Source organism: Palaemon carinicauda, chromosome 42 (genome assembly GCF_036898095.1).
Source record: "Palaemon carinicauda isolate YSFRI2023 chromosome 42, ASM3689809v2, whole genome shotgun sequence".
Taxonomy (NCBI): Eukaryota; Metazoa; Arthropoda; class Malacostraca; order Decapoda; family Palaemonidae; genus Palaemon; species Palaemon carinicauda.
In genome coordinates, this window is record NC_090766.1 from 38,474,138 (window position 1) to 38,493,887 (window position 19,750).

A 19,750-nucleotide genomic window follows, 5' to 3' on the forward strand; every position below is an offset into this window, starting at 1 on the left:
GACCTGCTATACTTGATGAATATTGCTAGCTAGTAATAATACAGTAGTAATTGGTTTTTAGTAGATGTCTACTTTATATTTTAATGTTCTTGTTGTCATAGGTATTGAATGAATTATGAGTTAATACATTTTATTTCTTGCAGAACTGTTTTTATAGTGTTATCATATACAGTATACAAATAGCTGTAAATGTTCTTAAAAGTTGACTCATGTAAGGTGAATGGTGACTGAAAATAGAATACAAACAATTCAAGAAGGTTTGGTAGCCCTTTTTAAGCTAAATATTACTCAAGTACGAAATATGTTTTTTTTAGCTTTTCACATCGTACTTGGAGATTGGTAAGCCTACCCTAGTGTAATCTACCGAAAACGGAACTCGAATGATACACCAGATATTCTGTAAGATGAATTATTTATAGAAGACAAAGTTTGAAGTTCCAGAAAGGCAAAGAAAAAGAGTTATTCATAGGAATTTAATAATATTTTATGATTAACATTCTATGATCATATTTTTAAGTGCATCTAAAATATTACAGGATATATCGGTGTCTACAATAATTATTTTTCCCTCTACTCCCATCTGTAGTGTTTATAAAAAGAATTGTCTTTGATGGGAGTAGCAAGGTCCTCCAATACTGCTATTGTAGCATTTACTGATATATAGATTTTTTATATTAATGTTATGTTTATTGTAACTTTGAATATTCCCTGGTGTTCACATTTCTTCTCTCTGGAAGGTTAATTTATGACATTTACTCAAAGAACTAAAAAATTTTGCGTTTTCTTTCCTTTCGATAAACTTACGCCTCTAGTAAAGAAATTATCATTATTATTTGCTAAGCTACAATCCTAGTTGGAAAAGCAGGGAAAATAGCCCAGTGAGGAAAGGAAACAAGGAAAAATAAAATGTTTTAGGAACAATAACATCAAAATCTAGTGTTTGATGGCAACCACCTATGGCATGTTATAGCAACCGATCCAGTGTCTTTCAGTTTGGATTGACTTTGGCTTGTCAATAACCATGGAGTCCTAATTGTTCACATTTAGGTTTTTTAGTGTTTAAAAATGCATTCATGTAGCTTTATTAGTAACTACAACATAAACTGTTTAAGGGAATTATTTCTGGGCAGTCATCATGCGCATTCTATTTTTTTCTAATTTTTGGAACAGTGTTATGATTTAATAACTGTTGTAAAGAGTGTAAAGGTTTCTGCTGCTCTTATGAACAAGTATGTTTTTATGGTTAACGATTAAATTAAATTTCACAGCTCAAAAGGAAACTTGCTTATAGTTTCGGGGGTAATCTAGAGAAGGTTAGGCTAGTTGATTATAACAGGGATGATGACTATAATGAGACGCCAGCACCAAAGTCCAATACAGCACTAAACAAATCAAAGTCTGATAGTGATGAGTTTCAAAGCTCATAACTTCTTTAGCTTCTTGTTAATATCAGGCCAGTGAGTATTTAATTAAAGGCAGCGATTCTGAATTAATTTGTCTTAATTTAAACTCATAAATAATCTAGGTATTTGAGTATTCTATTCATTAAGGGTTCTGATGGTGTACACATCATTACACATTTGAGATCCTCTCATAGAGCCTGTACAGTAATTCTTTATTTACTTATGACCCTTTTGCTGTAGGACCCTTGCCGTCCTGCAGTCTTAGCAGCTCTCTTTGGCAACTAGATTGTGAGGCAGAAGAATGATTTAGTAGCCTGGATCCTAATATCCTTTAACTATCTGAAGTAAGCGCTGTAAAGCAACCTCATATTTCATATGTGGATGGTGTAGCCTATTGTTTGATTCCCTTATAGCAAATTTATATGAAAAAAATCTTGGCAAAATCTAATCAGCTGTGTCAGGATTTGGATGGCAGTGTGTATCCATGCACTTGCAAGCTTGGTTAATAGCTCATCACTGGTTAACGCTTCTAACTGGGTAAATGTATGCACTAGTTCCTCAACTACAGTACTGAAATGAGTCCCTCGGCAAACTGGGGCTCAACAGCTCCCGTGTAATGATATAAACAAATGGGAAAACCAGAAAGTATCGTCTTCTTACATAAATCTGAGTAGGAGCCTGCTGCTAATATACACACCCACCCTCCTCCCCACTGACTTGGGTGTCAAGAGGATAGGAAATAGGTTTGATTTTTAAGAATAAAAGACAAAGGATCTGTGATTTGAACAATCCGTGGTTGGTTGCCATCAACTGCAAGATTGTTTCATTACTCGATTGAAAGAAAAGAAAAAAGGGAAATTTTTTATTTTCATTACTCTTTTGAAAGAATAAAATAAAGGGAAATTTTCGATTGTGTCATTACTCGATTGAAAGAAAAGAAGAAAAGGGAAATTTTTTATTGTGTCATTACTTGATTGGTAGAATAAAATGAAAGGAAATATTTTGTTTCATTACTCGATTGAAACTAAAGAAAAGGGGAATTTTTATAGTTTTAGGAGTAAAAGTTGATAAAATTGAGCTTGTAGAGTAAAGAAATATGAACATGAGGTGAGTTTGGAAATGAAATTTGTTCTTACACGAATACACATCTGAGTAAAGAACTTTGGTTTCTATAGTTAGGAAAATTAAAAATGATTTGAAAAGGTTGCGAGTTTGTAAGAATTTGTGATTTTGTTATCAAAATTAATTTTTTATAACAATCTTCTTATATGTTTTCCTGAAGAAATTTTTTATTTTTGATAAGGCTAAGGACTTTAAGAGCAAAGTATTTTTATATTTATAAATAGAATTCTAGTAGTTTTTTCCTTTTTGTCTCTCTAGTTGATGGAGATGAGATTGACAGTTAGTGGCTTGGAAAAGGAACGCGATTTCTACTTTGGCAAATTAAGAGAAATTGAAGTCTTGTGTCAGGACGAGGGCGAGAATGCTCCACTTATTCAGAAAATTTTGGATATTTTGTACGCCACAGAGGTAAGTCCCTTGTGTTTTATTTTCGTCTTTAATGCATCCTACTCTTCCCAAAATGGTAAGTTAATTATTTTCAGGTACTTAATAGTACTTAAGACATTTTTTTTAACAAAGGTTTTTACTTCAGAGAGCTATGCTCTTTAATCCTTTTTAGATAACAATTTACTAATTTTTTAAAACTAGTATTATATATAATGGGTGTTACAATATCCTTGGTAAATAATTTTTTTGTATTGAAATTTACCAATAAATAATTAATGAAACTAATTTCAATTATGCATGTGTACTTATTGGTATACTGACGACAGGAGTAAGTGGAAATGCTTCCATGTCCTCCTTATTTGTTTTCGGAAGATGAATGTTCCGATGTGTTGGTATTTTATTTATAATTAGGAATTTTTTATTTTTTAACTAATTTATTTCTTTTATTATGCTAAATAAAATTGGAGGTAAGATGGATGAAAATTAAATTCAATAAGAGGGAAAGAGCCTGGTTAGATCTATTCTAATATTACAGTAGTCACAGTGATATTATGAAAGTATGTTTTGAATTGTGCAGATGAATTAACGAGAATGTTTTTATATTTTGGAATTTGGCATTTTGAAGTTTTTTCGGTGTTTTGTCTGGTACCCTTGGCTCTTGAGTTTTGTCTGTAAGTTATATTAGTGTGTTTTAGACTTTGATTGGGATTGTATGTTTACCATACGTAAGTTCGCTGAATATTCATAGAATACATCATGGATTACGGTAAAAAGATTATTCAGTCACAATACTAAGGTCTTGTCATATTTGGAGAGAACTCCATTTGTATCAAGGCTGGAAATTGTTGCAACATCATAAGAGGAGAGTGTTTGTTTTAAAGTTTATCTTTTCTTATCCTTCTAGTTCTACATTCTGTTTCTTTTGAGGCAATGGAAAGTGCCAACAAATGAATAGATAATTGAGTGACTAAATTTTGTGGCCTTTTTTATGGTACTGTACTTCATTTACTGGAAAAATGACTGTAAGCTTCAGTGGCATTATTGGGTTTTAGTTGAAAATACTGAAATTTTAAGATAATTTAAAAAATCTTATACAAATGTTATTCATAGAAAATTTACTATCTTTGAAAAATATTTCTCTTCATTTGCTCATAAGATGCATGATCGCACATGACATATGCCACTTTCAGTAGGACATAACCATGAAATGTAATTGGCACTAGCACATCACACAAAAAGGCATTTTTTATTTTGAGCACAAATTTTTATATTTTTGCAGATAACCGTTGGTAGTTATTCTAAGATTTTTTGACTGTGATCGAAAAATAAGCAAGTATTGTATTTTTATATTGAAGATAATTATAATGCAGCATTTCCAAATCACAAAATTTTAATTTCAGGAATCAATCACTTTAGTGTAATGACCAAAGAAGTACAAGTAATTTAATTTATTTTTTGTCAAAACTCCATTCTATATCAGCTTACCAAACCATTAAGATGTCATAAACAGGGATAAAAAACAGCATTTTGTGCATATGGGAATTACAACCACATTACCGGTTGGTTTGTCAACATCATAAAAACATATTTAAATCAATATCACCTCTTCTTGTGACATCATTGAGTGGTGGTGGTTTCAATTGTATAAATGCTGAGCATATTGAATTTTTTTTTATAGATGGAAATAATTGGAATTTCTTAATACAAATGTAATCCTAAAAAGAAATTCTACCACTGAAGGAAATTGGATGTTGCAGCATTTTGTTGTTAAGAGTGGAGAAAAACAATCCTGTTTGGCAATATCAACAAAGTAAAGTATAAATTCCTTAGGTTTTGATGAGTGTTTGCTCCTGCTTGTTTGATTATACTGTCTGTGATTGTTGAAATACGTAATTCTAAAGAAAGTAAATTGTATTGTTGATGGAATTAAGTAGGATGTCAGTTGTGAATGATGGTTAGCCAATTGGATTATCTCTCTTGAGGGAAATTCTCTAAAAAAAAAAACAGTGCATATTAAGAAAATTTCAAGCAAAATATTGCATACTTTGAAGGGAGGCCACTTTAAGTGGGGTGAAATTGCTGTAATTATTTGACTTAATCTTAAAGGATGTTATTTTACTGTTTGGAGCTTGGACCTAAGTCAATCTTGGTATGCAATAGGCAGTTGTGAGAGAGGTTAGTTTCCTGGTAAAGGACAACAGGATGGTGGAAGCTACACAAGATAATGAATGTTATGATAGACATGGATTCTTATTGTGTAATAGTATAACTTAAGCAAGTGAAAATACACTGACCATTCACAAAAAAAGTCCTTGTTGCATTACCTCATATAGGTGTTTTGATATTATACCAACACTTGCCAAAATGCACCTATTCAGGGACATAGAAATGTTTTTTTCAAAATTAAAGAGGTAGTTAAAAGGAGTTCAGTTTTAAAGTTCAATCAAAAAGTGCCAATTGAGAGATAAGGTGTATGAGCCTTGGGATATTGAAGATAACATTTGGCATGAGTTTTGAATCCAAAGCCATGCTGCAGAAAATAGTAAATTTATCACTAACTTTGCTGAATATAGTACTGTACATCTATTAACCTCATATATTTACAATACATACAATTTCAAGGACAGGGCACTCACTGATGCAGATTATTTACCTTCCTAAAATATTGCAATAAATCAAAACAATAGATGTTTAAACAGTACCATTAAATTTCCCTTGTTGAAGTTCACAGCATGGTTATAATAGTTATTTGAAAACTTAGGGAATGTATCAGATTGTATGACAATGTAGTTTTTGCGTGCAAGTACTTGCTGTCTCGGTATCTTATGTAGTGTCCTGTAGTCATACTTCAGTGTCTTTGCTGTGTCCTTTCAGTCCCCAGTAGTAATACTCATCAACCTTCTGCTTATTTACTGTTCCCACTTCCTTTCTTCCATCTTGCTGTCCAATTTCTTTCAACTTTCGTTGTCCAACTGAAGGCCACCCCCCCCTCCCATCGTACCTCTGTGCTGAATAACCTGCTAGGTTCCAATGCTAGACCATTTCTAAAGGTGTAAAAGGTTGCTCATGAAAGCCAAAAGTCAACGCAGAGACTGAAAAACTAATTCTCAGAGGTTTGATCTAGCCATTGGGTATTGCCATTAACTGCTAAACTGGATCTTTACTTAAGGCATAAAAAGAAAGGGAAATTTTGGTTTTAGGGGAATGTGTTGATAAAATTGAGCTTTGAGAGAGAAGTAAAATGAATATCTTGATAGGTTCATAGAAATAATAAAAGAAATTCTGAAAGAAAGTCTTGAATCTTTTGTAAGTATGTTAGAAGGTTTTTTGTAATTACCAGAGTTTGAGGAAGTGGGCTGGGAATATCGGACAGTTTTACAATGACTTCTATTTTTTTTAATGTCTGGTTTGTCGTGCACTTTAAGTTTACCTGGTAAAATACCCCGCAGAATTTTAGTTTTTGAACGCTTACACATAATTTGTACAATCCCTTTGAAAGTAAATGGGACATTAAAAGTGTGTATTTCTTCACATGCTTGCCTTGTATTATAATTTTTATAAATTGTTCTTTTTTTTTTTCATGTACTTCATATTGCCTGTAGATTTTATTTGCTTCGTTAATTAGAAAGAATTTGGCTTTGCAATCTGAGAACTGGGTGTAGCTACAATAAAGGATATCCTATTTCAAAAATGAGTAAGTCGTATGGCTACCTCGGTAGCTGGAGATGAGTTTGAGCGTAGACTGACCACGTGTTTCTGAACTGAAGTCATGTTAGAGCATGCTTGTGTTTTGTGGTTGCTGTGATATTCATGCATGCTATCTTTCTACTATGCAGTGCCTTTTTGAATATCCCTGTAAGTGGAAGGCATTATATAAGAACAAGTAGCATTGTAAACAGTAAAAAAAAAAAAAGAATGTTCAAGGATCCAGGTGATCATATAAAACAACAAAATTTTTTCCTCAGGACAATTCTGCGGAGAATGCAGGCAACTTTACAGAGAACTTCCCTGACCATGTGCAGGCATGTTGAATAAGCATTTGCATACACATTGAGTGATTAAGATTAAAAACAATGAATTCTCAGTACAGTAACACACAAGGCTTTTAGCTTTTTATATCATCAGTATGTTGTAATGAATATTTTGCTTCAATACTGCTTTCTGATTGCTATGTGCAGTTATTAGTGAAAGATGTTTTGAAATCCAAATCATTGTTTTATCCCTATTTGAGCTATTTCAACACAGACTAGCAATTTAATGGGTTTCTGGCTTCCATTGACGAAAGAAATACGGAAAATCTAGATAGTTATCTGAATTTTTTTCCCTTGGGAGATTGGAAACAAACCAGAAATTTCCATTTGAAAAGAGTTCTTTATGAAAATGTAGGAAAACATTTCTATTGGAGAGATTTCAGATTTAGTACTGTACTCATAACACAGTTTGGAGGTTTTGAATTGCTATTTGTTTGTTTTCACAAAAAAATATACAAAACTTTCTACATTTTAACATACAGTACTGGATAAATATTTGAAATATCTATTCAGACTTATAAAACCTCATTTTTTACACTACTTTTCAGTGTGCATTATATCATATCTCGTAAGTGTATAGGTATATTAGTGAAATTTATAGCAAGCAAATAAGAAAGTTAACCCATTCAGGATATCTTTATGTATGATAGGTATTATTTCTATTCTTCTTAGTAATGTTAGCAGTTCTTTTCCTTTATTTAAAAAAATCATTAGGGTTGTACAATCTGCTTTGCCTATGCTTTGCTTATTCAGTTTATAATGTAAAAATTAATTGTATATTTAAAAAGTGAGTAGGATTACATGGAAATAGAGACCTAGCTCTTGAAAAAGGTTTTTCTTCTGTAACATTTTGCCCGGAAGCATACATATGAGGAAAAGATGGTGATACATTTAAGATCGATATTACTAGTTAGATATTCGATAGAGGCCCTTTGCGTCAATAGGCATAGGGGAAGATGATGATGATGATGATGATAGTGATTGTTTTATTGACAGGGATTAAATATGAACTCTTTTTAAGTTTGCCGTGAGACTAATTTTCGGGATTTGCTGTCATATACGGTACCACTGCTTAAAATGATAAGAGTAGATATAAGTGGGTCTTGGGGTCGCCTTCAATAATCTCTTCATATCCCAGATGAAGGGAAGTAACAACCAAATATAATTAGAATATAGTTCCTTCTTTTATTTAGAAGTAAGAGTGATTTTATTCAACTTTAAATTGGATGTGTGTAGGAAAGGAAGTGGAATAAGTTTTCTTTTGAGTGTACATAAGTGGAAAGCATCTTGCAAGGTACTCTATAGATTAGGAAATTACCTTAAAATCATCAGGAACAATTTAAAACATTGGCTTCAAATACTAAAAATAATCTGAGACAAACCACATCAACAGTGAATTTTTATTGTTTATATAAAGCATTTTAAATCCCTTTAATGATAGTCTTTGTTTTCAAGGAATAAGTTTTTAATTTTGTTTTCAAGGAATAAGTTTTCCATTGCGTCTGTGTGTTACTATTGAAGACCTCTTTGTGATGTCTCTTCATTGTTACAGACATTATATTAAAACTTAGCATCCAACACACAATTTGTATGTTAAATGATGATTTTTGCCTTGCAAGAAATATACGGTATAGTATACTCTTGGCAGTTTATTGAGTTAACAAAGTAGTGTTTGGTTATTGTTTGATGAAAGGTACTTCCAACATGCATGAAGATTTGATGGCGCAGAAATGTCATGTTTCTGTTGTATCTTTGTGAAATTTTAGTAAAATATCTGGTTTGTCTAAAAATTTTTTTTTGCAGAAGTAAATGGTGTATACTGTATATTTGAATATACTGTTCAGTCACTTTTTATGGTGTAAAAAAATTAGCACAGTTTGGGTATACTGCACCTGAAATAAAGGTTAAGCTATGCACCAAAGTTTGTTTTTGTGGGTATGTGACTTGCAGTACTGTACTATATTAGTTTGAAGTAATAGAGATAACACTGGTTGGAAAGTTGTGTATGAATTTTCTAACAAGTATTGTAACTCGTAGAAAGTTGTAAGACTTTTCCCCCAGTCTATAATGTCTGAAGATTTTTTTTCTTACGTGAAGTGTGTGTGTGTTTTCTGGATACCTGTCATTTACTGTAAGTTGTAGTAGAAATGACAGATTCATTTGCATTCTCAAGTATTTATGATTTCTTTTGTTTGCAGATAACCAAATATACTGTATCTCAATTGATATCAATACAAGTATGTGGTATGAGTATTAACTTCTATTTTTAGTATTTTCAGTTCATAATTTAAGTGCCTTTATTATGTTTTTTAATTTTTTCTAAATTTATTTGGTTAGTATTCAGTACAAAAAAGAATAAGAAAGTTGTGTGGTCGGAGGACATGGAAGATTTGAGCGTTTGAAAAGTTCAGTTGTCATCGAGGTATCTGTTAGCTGAGAGGTTATCAAAGAATTGGGCAATTTTTTTTTTCTGTTGCACAGATCTCTGCTGTTAGGCATTTTATTTACCGTCCAGTAAATCTCTCATCCTGCCAGCTTTGCTTTGAATAAACTTGTTCCAGTTCTTATTCAATGACCCTTTAGTTCTTAACTAGTGTACACTACCCATCAAAAATGACTGCTAAATATTTAGATAGATATGCGCATACACACATTCAACTCCCACCCCTCCCCCCTGGGAATTTGTGGGAGAGTGTAGTTTCCAATGTACCTTTCAGGGTACCCCCTCCAACCAGGGTATGACTAGTCTCTTCCCCTACCCACTCAGTGGGACAGGAAAGAAATATATTTAATTATATTGCTAGACACCTTTTCTTCATTGTACAGTACTGTATAGGAATGGACTGTCAAACCATCCTCCTATACTTTATTTAATCTCCATGAGAGTAGAAATATAACTTAATTGACTTTTGGAACCACTGTGATATTCTAATGATCTAAGTAGACATAAGTATTAGTAATAATAATCACAAATATTTTAATAATAGCATTAAATGCATTAGTAACGTAAGATGTCCAAGGTATTTTCCTGGAGTTTCTCAACACCAGAATTCAAATTCTATTTACACTTGAGATTTATTAGTAGTTCCTTATCTTATCAAACATTTTGGCAGTCTGGGCCTCTGATGAGTAACAAAGATCAAGTAGTACTGTACTGTTCTGTTTAGTGTACACTTTTGAATTCAAAATTTTAAATGGTTCAACTATTAATTCTGAAAAACTCTAGACTAAGTAAAACTGCAGTTTTCATTTTATCATTTGATTTAAGAGCTTCATCTGCTGTTATTCCATCTGACGGGGTGGACTGTTGACATTATTTAGGGAATTTTGTAGCTTCACTCCACCCCTTAGCTGTGGCTAGTTTTCCCTCGTCTTGACTTCCACTCCCGCTGCCTTTTCACCCTCCCTACTTTTCGAACTCCTAACTCTCATTTGTGTACCTCGCTGCTGAATAGCCTTCCGGACACCAGCTCATAGCCATATAAGCCCAAATTTTATAAATTCAATCTTTTTAGGAAAAGGCATAATTTCTTAAAATGGTTGCTTAGCAAAGCCTGACTACTATTTGTAAGGAATTATGTATAGTCTTTATTTAAGAAAAGTTTACGAGGTTTCTGTACAGCCATCTTGCAAATAAGGTATATGAGAATTTCTGAAACATGCATTGTGTGAGTGTTTTACTTTGGTTTATACTCATAATTTTTTTCATTATGCTTTCATTCCAGCCCAGCTACTATGAAAACTAGTAAGAGACTAAATTGAAGTGTAAAATAACTATGAAAATAGTTAGTTCCAGTAGGAATGCATTCTATGAAAAGTCAGTCCTAGTAGGAATACTTGAAATATTCATTCCCAGTAGGAATACTTGTGAAAATTTAGTTCTAGTAGGGATATTTATAAAGATTCTGTCCTAGTAGGAACACTTATAAAAATTCAATCCCAGTAGGAATACATGAATTTTTGGTCCTAGTAGGAATACTTATGGAAATTCTATCCTAGTAGGAATACTTATGAAAATTTAGTCCCAGTAGGAATACATATGAAAATGGTATATATGTACCCAGTGTACTACAAGATGGTGTCGGTTGAAGTATGGAGAAATTGCTAGTTGTAACAGTTGGAAAAACATTGGTAGTGGTAAGGCAAATTAAAATGAATAAATTAGATATCTAATTAGTGGTATGACAGTGTAAGAAGAGATAATTAGTCTTGTTAGCAGTATTTATAGTATGGATATTTATGCAGTTATGAAGAAAGGCAGTAAATATTTTGTTAATTTCTTGTGTAGGATATTCAAAATGATGTACATAGCAAAGTACTGTTATTTTATAGCTTTGATGCAAACTAGTTATGCGATTGATTTTGTTGAGGTCTTTGTATCATATTCCTCGAGTTATTTTCTTATAGTAGTTATTTATGTTACTCCTGTTGTTTTGGATAGGTTAGATTTCAAATATTACAGGGTTAACCACCAACTTCACTTGCGTTATGTTTATAATATGCATTTTTTCTTATTGTAAATGTTTTAAAACAGTTTAATGTTAAGTAAAATAATTGTAAGCAAAGGCCAGTATTCAAACAGACTAAACATTCCGGATATTTGGAGTAAACATATTAGCTGCAAGATAAAGAAATCAGGGTAAATGAAAGATTTGTTTATGCCCACAAACACTTTTGTAAGCTTTTAGAATCTTTCATGTCCTGACACTTTTATATATCATATAAGTTTAATTTAAGGCAAGGAAGTTTATGACAACAGATTGGCCACCTAAACTTTTTTTAAAAAGGTTTAGGTCGAAAGTGCAGAACTTGAATTTTGCTAAAAGTCCTTCAGAATTTGGACCTTAAAAATCCTTACGTCCAACAGATTAATTTTATATCGATAATTTTGTCAGGTCACAATATTAAGATATGCTGGGTCTCTACTCATGTCATTAAGGAAAGGAAGATGCTGAAATTACAGCCAAAGCTGTAATTACCCTGACTAAATTTAATACTGTATAGTATAGTCTTCCCAATGCTCTCGGTGGTTTTGTACTACTGTATCTCTAAAACCTATCATGTTTGATAAATTAGAGGCTGGGGTATGAAAAGCCTCATGAGTAATTAAAATTAAAGTTCACTCATAACCTTGTTATTCATACTGATCTGGTCTACTGATATTTAAAGAATAACGCACAACTTATAATTAAATGTCAAATGTAATAGTCCAGTTTTCAATTAGAAATTAATATAAAATCTGGGAAATCTGTCAAATTTTGTTGGCATTATCTTCATTGTATCAAAGATTTCCTTGGGGACATTCCTATTAAAGTCAAGAATGTAAACTTGGTTATCTAAATAAACTAATATATGTGTACTAGGCTATACAGTAGCTTGAAACTATTTTTCATAAGCAACACTGATTTAGTTGATATATTAATCTCAGCTGGTGTAGTTTGTTATGTTTATGGTTCTGTTGGAATTCCCAAATATGCTTTATTTGGAAATTCCACCGAAACTTTATGCACCAAAGTACCCAACCAATATTTCTATAGTCCATCTGGATGCCTAAGAAGGAAATAATAATATTGGTTATATATGCAGGGTTGTAGTTTATCATAGAAATCTTCTGACTTCTACACCCTGTCAGGAAATGAAAGGCAATCTTTCATGGATTACAGATAGCACAATTTGTTGTATGCTTATTTATTCAGTTGCCATACTGATTGTCTCCGAGTTTTGACGCTGGTTACAGTCATGGTGATCAGGATAGAATTCTTTGAGGTGGTCCTCAAGATTATATTTTGTGTAAAGGAATGTTAGAGGTCTTTCAATATCATATTCAAATTTTGAGTAGAAGGAAGAGAGGAAGGCTAAGAAAGAGATAGTGTGATTGTGTAGGGAGAATTTGTATTTGCTATGGAAAAAAAGATATCTATCGAGATGACTCATTCATAATGGTGACCCCATATAGAAATAAGTTAAAGCCGAGATGAAGATTCAAGTGTATCTTTTCTTATTAGTAAAAGGTTTGTTGATCCTGTTAATCCTCTTCTTTCTCACCATTCTGCCTTAAGCTTCTTAATAGTCTTTTAACGAATGACACTTTTTAGGCAAATCTTAAATATTAACTGAATTTTCAATCAACTTCAACTATTCCAGTCATCTCCCATTTAATAGTTCTGTTAACCTGAATATCATCAAGATAACTGTGGGCAAATTGCATGATAATTTTGCTCCATCTATTGTGCAACTTTATGGAATAGAATTACAATGCATTTGGTATTGTTATTTTATTCTTGAATGTAGTCTAATAGTGATTCATAACCATTCAACTCAACCATCCCATTGACCATTTAAATCTAATTCAAATATTTATATTTCATCTTGATAAAGATTCCAGTGTAATGTAAGGAGATTCTTGAGGATTAAACTTGTTTTCAGTTGCCTTTGCCTTGAAAGCTGTTTTGTGTATGTTGAAAATTTATAGTAATTTTGAATTCTGTTGAAAGTTGCGGATCAAGACTACCCTTCCCCCTCTCCCATAGTGGGTAATAATTATTAAGAGGATTTTGCAGCATCCCTTACTCTTTTAATTGCCCTCTAATTTACCTATTCAGCTTCCATTCTTCCAGCTTCTCTTGACTTACATACTACAAATGTTGTGGTTTTCTCTCTGTTGCATATGGGCACCAAATGTCCTCTCAGTCCAAAGCCTTCTGGCCTAAATTCATAAATCATATCAAATCTAACCTCTCATTACCTTTAGTGAACTATGTGGTTTCTCCTAATGTACCTTTGCACCACAGTGCTGGGGCTTGTTCCTATATTGGGCCACGCCTCCACCGGTTCCCAAAAATGGAGAGATCTTATAAGAATGCAAGTTATCTTAGCCTGTTTTTTTTATTGTTCCACCATGGTTCTTCATCCTCCTTTCTAAGCAGGCATACAGTGATGGTTTGTATTAATGAAACTTAAAATTAGTGTTCATACTTCATTTTGGTAGTTAAGTATTCTATTTCTTGCAATATAAAATGTTTCATCCGTGTTGTTCATTTATTCTTATGGGTTGTTTTGGTTTCATCCATCTATGAAAGATATACGGTAATTGATTTTAGATTTAAGTAATATGTAGTTCGTTTATCCTTATGGGCTGTTATGGTTAGTAAAAGGGTATTTTTTTTAGTAAGGTAAGCTTTGTTTGTACCGACAGTTCTATGGTAGAAAATCAATGGTAGTCATTCCGAACATGTTTACACTGTTGTCATGAGTAATCTCTATATTTTAAGGACAATCTGAGCCTTGAATGTTTAGAACTGTTTATTATCGGGTTCCAAATATCATGTGATAGATTTAGATAAAAGGTAGAAGAAGGGTCAGGTGGTTCTTTTTCATTTGATTACTCTAGTATGTGGGGAAATAATCTTAGAATGAGTACCGGGTAGTTAAAATTATTTCAAAATGTAGAAAGTAACATAGAATTTATTGATTGATCTTATTATTTACAGCATTTGTAAATTGTTTTACGTAAGATTATTCAAGTACAGAAAGTCCTCAACTTACAACTTAATAGGTTCCAAGAAGCTGGTTAAAAATCGAATTGCTCGCAAGTCGAATTTTGTTAAATTTTTGCTCAGGGTAGGCTTCACGTAACTTAATGCCTACGATTTTCAGTCACAAAAGTCAACTAATAGTCACATTTCATATTGCAAATGTCATCTTGCTTATTGCAATAAAATATGTAATAGTGTTTTTTTTTTACAGTACAGTATTTAATTATAAACTTTTGATACATCTGAGATTTATGATTTTAATAGAATATGTATCTCTGAATGTTCAAGTTGAGGACCTTCTTACACTCAAAAATAAGTCAGAAAAGTCCACAGATTGCATTGATAGAAGCTCTTGAATTTATGATTCAGTGTGCTACATAAGTTTTCATTTATCTTTTAATAATTTATTTGAATAATTGCAATTGCTTGATGAACTTATCATTATGCAAAGTAGATAGAAAACAATTTTTCGTTTCTTTTTATTTAGGATGGATTTGCTGCCCCAGAGGACGTCGAAGATGTGCCGCCCCCACCAGAGGAGGAGGAGGAGTATTAATTCAAATTAAACGTTAACTTTTGCTCGCACACGTATGGTGGGCAAGGACCACATAGTCCAAAATTACGCTAACATAAAAAAAAAATATTCCTTGGAAATAAACTGCTATAGTTGATTTCAAGTTTTTTCTGCTTAACACATATAAAAGATATGAACATTGTACTTGAAAAGGAAGAGAGAGAAAATATAACGCTTAAAACTTACATTCTTTTAATTCTATAATGAAGATATGAACAATAAGGTTTTATGTTTCTAGTGCTCATTTGAAAGTTTAAACTTAAATTAGCTTTAAAGTGATACCAAATTAATTGAAATTGCATCAGTAATGATTGTACGATGATAATCTGTGTTTTGAGATTTAAGCTGTCAAAGTTGGCCAAAAGGTGTGAGCAGAACTTTAAAAAGACACAGGGAGAATAAAGGAGCCCCTTTTGGAACCTTCTATTCTTTAACTTTCTTTCAATAATTTAATCATCAGTTTACGCAAGTTTCGAGACTTTCTAATACTTACGCAACCCCAAAACAGACTTAAGTTGTGCATGGCAGTAATTGACGAAATGGAACGGATGTCAACTCTAAAGTAGACGGGTTTACGGTGACACTTTGTTCATGGGTCCTTCCCTTTAGAGACATGCCCTCCTCACTATGCAGCGAGGTGCTTATCAAGTCTAGGCACAGTGAACAAAATTATGCAAAGATGAGAATTTTTGAAAATAGTTTGGAAATTGGTGATAAATCAAAGGAAATATCTCAAAGAGGGAGCTGTGCAATTTTATTCTCCTAGTGAGCTACGAAGGGATAAGGTATTGAGGTGGAAGGACAAGCTAAAACAGTGGAAGTTGCCAGATGAGTGAGAATTTCAGTCTGAATAAGTTAGAAAAATAGAAATACTAAAATTTAGCAAAACTATTCATGGTTTCACTATGTAGGAGATGCTAGACTGCTGTTTGTAAACTACCAACTAAACATAATAATGCAAATTTACTCATGAAACTTGCTGTTGATGTTGCCAGTATATAAGGCTTCATTTTCCAACAGTTCTAAATTTTATTAGGTGTTCAATTTTTCATCAAATTTTGGGCTAAGTGGTCCTTAATCTTAAGTTTTGAATGTCGTTCCCAAAGCCTCTCATTTAGGACTGTAGTGTAAAGTCTGGTCTATCTCTTGCAATCTCAAGGCTTTCACGTATTAATCCATAGATTTAAGTTTCGTACCAGAAGAAAATCAAAAGATGATGATTTTCAGGTTGATGCCAAAACCCCTATGGCATTTTGCCCAGTAACAGGAGTCTTTAGAACGATTAGACAGCTATAGAAAGGTAACATTACATGTCTGAAAAGAGTAGGCCTATTAAAGCTGTGTACAGTATACTGTACTATGTCTTTTGTTTACATGCTATGAAGAGCTTATTTGTATAAAAGGAAAAAAAAAACACTAAGAAATGCTTCTCCATTCCATTTGCTTTTCTCTCGACTTCAGCAGTACTGTGCAGTTTTACATAGAAGTAGACAACATGAAGTTGAAGTCAGGCAGCCTCCAATTACAATTAAGAGATGCAAATTCATGTGGTTCTGTTGTGACCAGTTTTCAGTTTCACAGTTCACTTTATTACCTCTGGTAGCTCAATAACCTAATTAACTAAATACTCCTGAACTTACTGGGAACCATAGCATTACAGTCCAAATAGGAAAATAAAAATGTTTCCCATCATCCTGTTGTCCTGTACAATTGTTTATTGGATTTATATCGTTAAGTATTCCTCCACATTGAAGAAAAAGATTTGGATTATTATCAGAAAGATCTCCAATTTTAAGTTTTGTTTGTTGTAATGTTAATAATGTATTTTGAAAAATGGGAAATTTAACCAGACATATGAACAAATTATTCCCTTTGTCTTGTTCAGTTTCTGTCTGTCTTTAACCTTAGGTTTTCCTTATCTCAAAACAATTGTGTTATACCGATGCAAGGTGTTGGTAAGGGATGCTGTGTTATTAAACATGCAGTATATGTTAAACTCAACTACTTTTGGAAATATTTTTTTATACATGTAATTCAATTTTAACGTACTTTCTGTAGATTGTTTTATGACTGATATTTGTCCTGAATATCTTATTTTTCTAATCAGTTTTGGTTTAGTCATTACTTACTTACTTTCCAGTGTACATATCACCTGTTTCGTCATCATATTTTTCTCATTGTATGTTGGAAAGGTAACTTCTGAAACACTGTGAGAGTTGAAAGATTCTTGACTACGGTCTGGTTAAACTACTTAATATCTCTCTCCCTCTCTCTCTCTCTCTGTCTTTTGGTTTGGACCTTCGTTTCATGTGTGTATTGTGTCCTGGTTTAGCTTTCACCTTACCAGTACTTAAGAAAAACCTACAATTGAAATATTGAACTTCCTGATTTGCTTAGCTCTCTCCCCCATGAAATGCGTTTTACTTTATTTTTACACTGACATGACCATAGTTTTTCCTAAGATTATATGTGGGTAGCTGGTTAATGAATACCTGAAAAAGAATGTGATATTGTGCGTATTTATGTTCTGGCTGCAATAGGCCATTTTTTATAAGTAATTTTCCATGCAATGTATTTCTGAAATGATGCTATATTCTGCATAGTGTAAGTATAAAAGTACTGTACTTGAAAGTATAAGTGTTATATCTTAGCTTGTAATTAGTATTGCCTGATAGTATTTTCCTTGCATGTGTTTCTTTGTTTTGACCATTATGTCGTAGATTTTCTAATGTGGAGAATTGCCATTTTCGCATTTTTATCGTGAGATTTTATATTTTCTGGGATAATGTAAAAAAAAAAAAGTTGACATTTATAATGAACCTAACAATAATCTCAAGTTGAAGTTAACATCAGTATTTAGGTGACTTATCTGTACTGTACTATGCTTCATAGCTTCTTGTGCCCCATGGAGATCTTAGGTGAACTAGCTGTTCAAAATTTTGTAACATACTTTTGTAAAGGGACTTAACCATATCTTTCTTTGCCAATACATGCCTTATGTCAACAGCAGTAAACTCAGAGGTACCTATAGAATTTATCATACATTGTCAATAAAGTATTTTTGAAAGAAATTTCTATTCTTCAAGCAGGTGTTATGATATAACTGCAGAAGTTTATAAATTTCACCGCTCAGATACATTCAACTTAATCGTACTATATGGTTATCAGGGTTTGAGATATTTCAGGCACCTTTGAGATTCATGGAACATTTTGTTTACAAAAATTAGTTTTCACATTTTAAGTATCATGAGATTTGTAATAACCAAGGCAAGGGGAAGGTATAGACACACCCACTTTTGTAGAATGTTCTTCCTTTACTTTCACACTTTTCCCGAAGTGAAGGAAAATAGCAAGCCAACTACTGTATCATACTAAGTTTTATATAGAGTTCTATTTGCATAAAGTTATATTTGAAAAAGATGGAGTAGTAACTGTTTTTAAAGAAGGTTAAAGGTTGACCATGATAAGTAATACTTGCAGTGATGCCTTACAAATATATATATCTATAACACATCAGCAGAGTTGTTCAATTAAATAGACTTCTTATTTACTATGGAATGTGACATGCTACGTGATTGGTGAAGTTCTCAGAAGCTTGATGAACCAGATGTATTCACGATGTAATTTGTTTTCCCACTCATTTTCAAAGCATTTTAAAATTTTAGCCTTTGGCCCATGCATGACTTCAGAACTCGGAGCGTTAGGCCTTCAAAACACGCAAAGCTTATGATCCACCTTAATGTGATCCTTTAGATATGATCATCACTCCATTGTAGTAAAGCGAAATGAACATTTAAAAGCCTGTATAGATAATGCTTTCTCTGTAATTTTCCAAGTGTGTTTGGAATGAATTTTGATGTTCAGTTGAGTCTTCTGTTAACTTCATACTTGCAGGCTGTTGCTTATAAATTGTATTTGAATAGGATGTAATACTGACAATAAAGAGTAACTTTGCAAATAAAAAAAAAAAAAATGGCACATTACTGAAAAAAAGCTTGAAATGTTTTGCATTTGTAATTCAGAAAAAAAATATCACAGAGCAGAAGAGGTGATCCTGCCTTTTCCAGCGTGTCATGATAAACACGAGCTTGCTTACGCAGATCATTGAAGGAAGGTCATTTCCTTGAAAATTTAGTTTTGAAGTTTATTTTGAATGTTTATCAGCAATAGGATAGTACATTTTACCACTAAAGGTTCGGTTATGTGCAGTAAACGGTTCATAATTATTATTACAAAGTTGATTTTTTCCAATAAAATATGGAAATTTTACCTCCACTTTGATAGCCTTTCTATGGTTTGTGTTATAATGATTCAACGAGGACTGGCACTTGGTGAGTTTGATAAGATTCATAAGAATAATGATCTTAATTTTCTCAAGACAGCACTCTTGCATTTATTTATGAAGAAAAGGTCTCTGTATTTGATAGTGTGTGTAAGATTCTAACAGTTTCAGAAGAAATTTTTTTACATTTTAAAACCTACTTGTAGTTATAAACATATTTTCAGCACCATTGTAAGCCTGCAAGCAAATAATATTGGATATGCAGTACTGGAGAGTATCGTAATTTTGTTCTGGTATAACAAGTATTCTACACTTGAGCAAGAATGGTTAAAGCACTAGAAAAATATAAAGTACTATGTGAATAACATAGATTACTGTTTTTAAAAGGAAACTGCTTCCACATAAGTTTTTGAGAA

The 19,750-nt window shown here is 32.5% G+C and overlaps 1 protein-coding gene across 6 annotated transcripts in view; it reads left to right on the forward strand.

Annotated features, from left to right (window-relative positions):
• The window catches only part of LOC137632799 (microtubule-associated protein RP/EB family member 1-like), a 73,540-nt gene extending 54,219 nt beyond the window's left edge, over positions 1–19,321 (forward strand). For 4 of the 6 annotated variants that reach the window (XM_068364893.1, XM_068364890.1, XM_068364894.1 and 1 more), the window contains exons 7-9: positions 2,784–2,933; positions 6,878–6,934; positions 14,966–19,321. In XM_068364893.1, coding sequence (XP_068220994.1) covers positions 2,784–2,933; positions 6,878–6,934; positions 14,966–15,034 — 276 coding nt within the window. In that variant the 3' untranslated portion in view covers positions 15,035–19,321. Of the gene's footprint in view, positions 1–2,783; positions 2,934–6,877; positions 6,935–8,495; positions 8,572–14,965 lie in introns of all 6 variants that reach the window. The other 2 variants (XR_011042124.1, XM_068364895.1) reach the window with 2 other exon arrangements.
• Positions 19,322–19,750: the final 429 nt, after the last annotated feature.